The 2578-nt window shown below is 40.5% G+C and overlaps 2 protein-coding genes across 2 annotated transcripts; both read left to right on the top strand.

The window, feature by feature from the left end:
• Positions 1-585: 585 nt before the first annotated feature.
• On the top strand, positions 586-1455 carry LOC147524538 (uncharacterized). Its single transcript, XM_086575316.1, has one exon. The coding sequence runs from the start codon at positions 586-588 to the stop codon at positions 1453-1455; it is 870 nt and encodes a 289-aa protein (XP_086431442.1).
• A 95-nt stretch (positions 1456-1550) lies between these two features.
• Positions 1551-1937, top strand: LOC147524537 (uncharacterized). The gene has a single exon (XM_086575314.1). It carries the CDS (start codon positions 1551-1553, stop codon positions 1935-1937), a length of 387 nt encoding a protein of 128 aa, XP_086431440.1.
• Positions 1938-2578: the final 641 nt, after the last annotated feature.

Raw genomic sequence — 2578 nt, 5'->3', positions numbered from 1 at the left:
ATTCTGCATCTTACACTCCAAATACATCATTTCATTCTGTTTGGGAGTGTATGCTTTCATATGTTTTTCTATAAAGATCTCTAACTGTTTAGACTATTAGTACATAGTTAACATCATATCATCTCTTATGCATAGTCTTGGGGAATATGACTTAAAACGACCACATATAGTCTTGAATATCGTACTATAAAAGATTCATATTATGTTTTCTTGATGCATTCCATGGGAGTTATGTGGCCCTTTTCTTTATTTTACATTTCTTTGTCAAAATAGTTATTTTTCTCCATTATCTTTATGAAAGATTTTTAATACATCAATAGTTATGTGATTTTTCCAACGGTGAGAAAAGCAGTCACTTTAAAATGGGAAAAGGTCTGTAAGCCGCTCGATGAAGGGGGACTAGGTATTAGAAGGCTCAAGGAGCTAAACCTTGCACTTCTTATGAAGTTAGCCTGGAACTTTCTGAATGGGGAGATTGAGTGGAGCAGATTCATGAAGCAAAAATGCACTATGAGAGATGACAATTACTTAACCTACCATAAACATTCTTCAGTATGGCCGGGATTGAAATGGGCCATAAATGAAATGAAGCCTTTCCTAGGGTGGATTGTGGGACAAGGAAGAAGCATCAATGTGTGGCAGGAACCTTGGGCAGGGTTAGCAGTGGCAGACGTGGTTCAGGGTATAAACTGGAGGGAATTCTTGGCAAAGGTTTATGACCTTATCATCAATAACAATTGGCATATTGTAGCACCTATTCAAGAAGTGCTGTTGAAAGCAGGAATCAATGTCAATCACCTTAACCCACCAATAGGAGAAGAGCACGATACCAGAATTTGGAAACCCTCTCATAATGGGATGTTCTCAGTGAAGCAAGGGTTCGAGGTGATTAGGAAGAAGGAAAATAAGATCAGCTGGTATAAGTGGGTGTGGGCTTGTCATATCCATCCTAGACAAGCTGGCCTAGCTTGGAAACTGATCCACCGAGTGGTCCCAACAGATGACAGAGCGCAAAGGAAAGGAGTTCAACTTGCTTCGCGATGTAGGCTCTGTAAGAAGGAAGTAGAAAGCGCGAAGCATATTCTCTGGGAGTGTGAGGAGGCCATGACACTGTGGCAATGGGCTTCCAACTACTTTGGAGTAAATCCCCTACACATCATCTTAAAATCGATCATGGAGACAGGAAGAGGGCACAGCCAGATACGCAAGGAACTTTGGAATGTTGCGGCTATTCATCTCATGGTCCAAATATGGAAAGTGCAAAATAGTATTTTCTTTGAAGATGTGAAGCTAAATCCGCTGAGAATAAGATGCGAAGTCCCTAAAGGGGTAAGCATCGCTGGTCTCCTACTAACTGGAACAATGAGTAATTCTACCATAGATTTTCTAATTCTAAACCAACTAAACATCAAAAGAAGAGTGAGGCCAACGAGTAAAATCAGAGAAGTGTCCTGAATTCCTCCTGATATAGGGGTAGTTAAGGCCAACACAGATGGTTCGGCCTTCGGAAATCCAGGCAATGGGGTGCGGGAATCATTTTCAGGAACAATATGACGGAAATTCTGGGTATCTTGGTACAAGGCCTAGGGGTTACTACAAATTATGAGGCAGAAAGTTTGGTAGTGGTTTTGGCGGCTAAAACTGTGGTGGAAAAAGGGTGGCAAAAACTCTGGATAGAGAGTGACTTTATGGCAGTAGTCCTAGCATTCAAAGGAGGAGAAGTCCCATGGTGGCTGAGAGCAAGGTGGTATAGAGCATCAAAGCTGATTGCCTGGAAAATTTCACATACTCTCAGAGAAGCAAACTTTGGGGCAGATGCGACAGCAAAACATGGATCAACTTTGAGTAAAGGCGAGCTCTATTGGAGTCCCAATAGACCCCCTTTCATTAAGTCCTTAGAATGTCCTCACCGGACTTACTACATATTTGATTCTTAGAGTATGTTGTAATTTCATCTTGTCAGAGTTTTATTCTTTATTACCTATTAATAAAATATCCTACTTGCATGCAAAAAAAATGTGATTTTTCCAAAACAAAATGGGCAATGGATTCCACATAGACCAACCCTTAGAACTATGCAATCTCCATTCTTCTAAGGGTGGTTTGAGGATCAGTTATGTGTTACTAAGGGTCGCCAATATCACCATGCACATTCTGTTTTAGCTTAAACCATATAGATACCAATTGTCCATTGCTCACCAGCATATCATTATTTCAACCAGAAGAAGTCTGTGCGTTCAATGTACCAAATGCACCATGGAAACAACACCCAAATTTAACAAACCCAACCACCTCCAGGGTTCATTCAATAACCACATCAAACCACCAAATATATTTAGACAAGGACAATGTACCTACAACAAATTAGAATAGAGCATTGGTTCCCATCTCATTTTAACCAGAACTACCAAAATCTACCAAAGAGACCTAGTTCCACCACCTACTAGTGTCCAATCATCTAAACTCTTCCATTATGTCTTGCGCAGTAAACACCCCAACACACATAACTGAAGCCTCAGTTTGACTGGATTGAGTTCAATAAAGAGTCGACAAGAAAGTTGCCTGAGATTACCTGTTA

The sequence above is a fragment of the Coptis chinensis genome, chromosome 1 (assembly GCF_015680905.1).
Source record: "Coptis chinensis isolate HL-2020 chromosome 1, ASM1568090v1, whole genome shotgun sequence".
NCBI classification, from domain to species: Eukaryota; Viridiplantae; Streptophyta; class Magnoliopsida; order Ranunculales; family Ranunculaceae; genus Coptis; species Coptis chinensis.
Note: the sequence above shows the minus strand (reverse complement) of the source record. Positions and strands in the feature narration are given on the sequence as shown.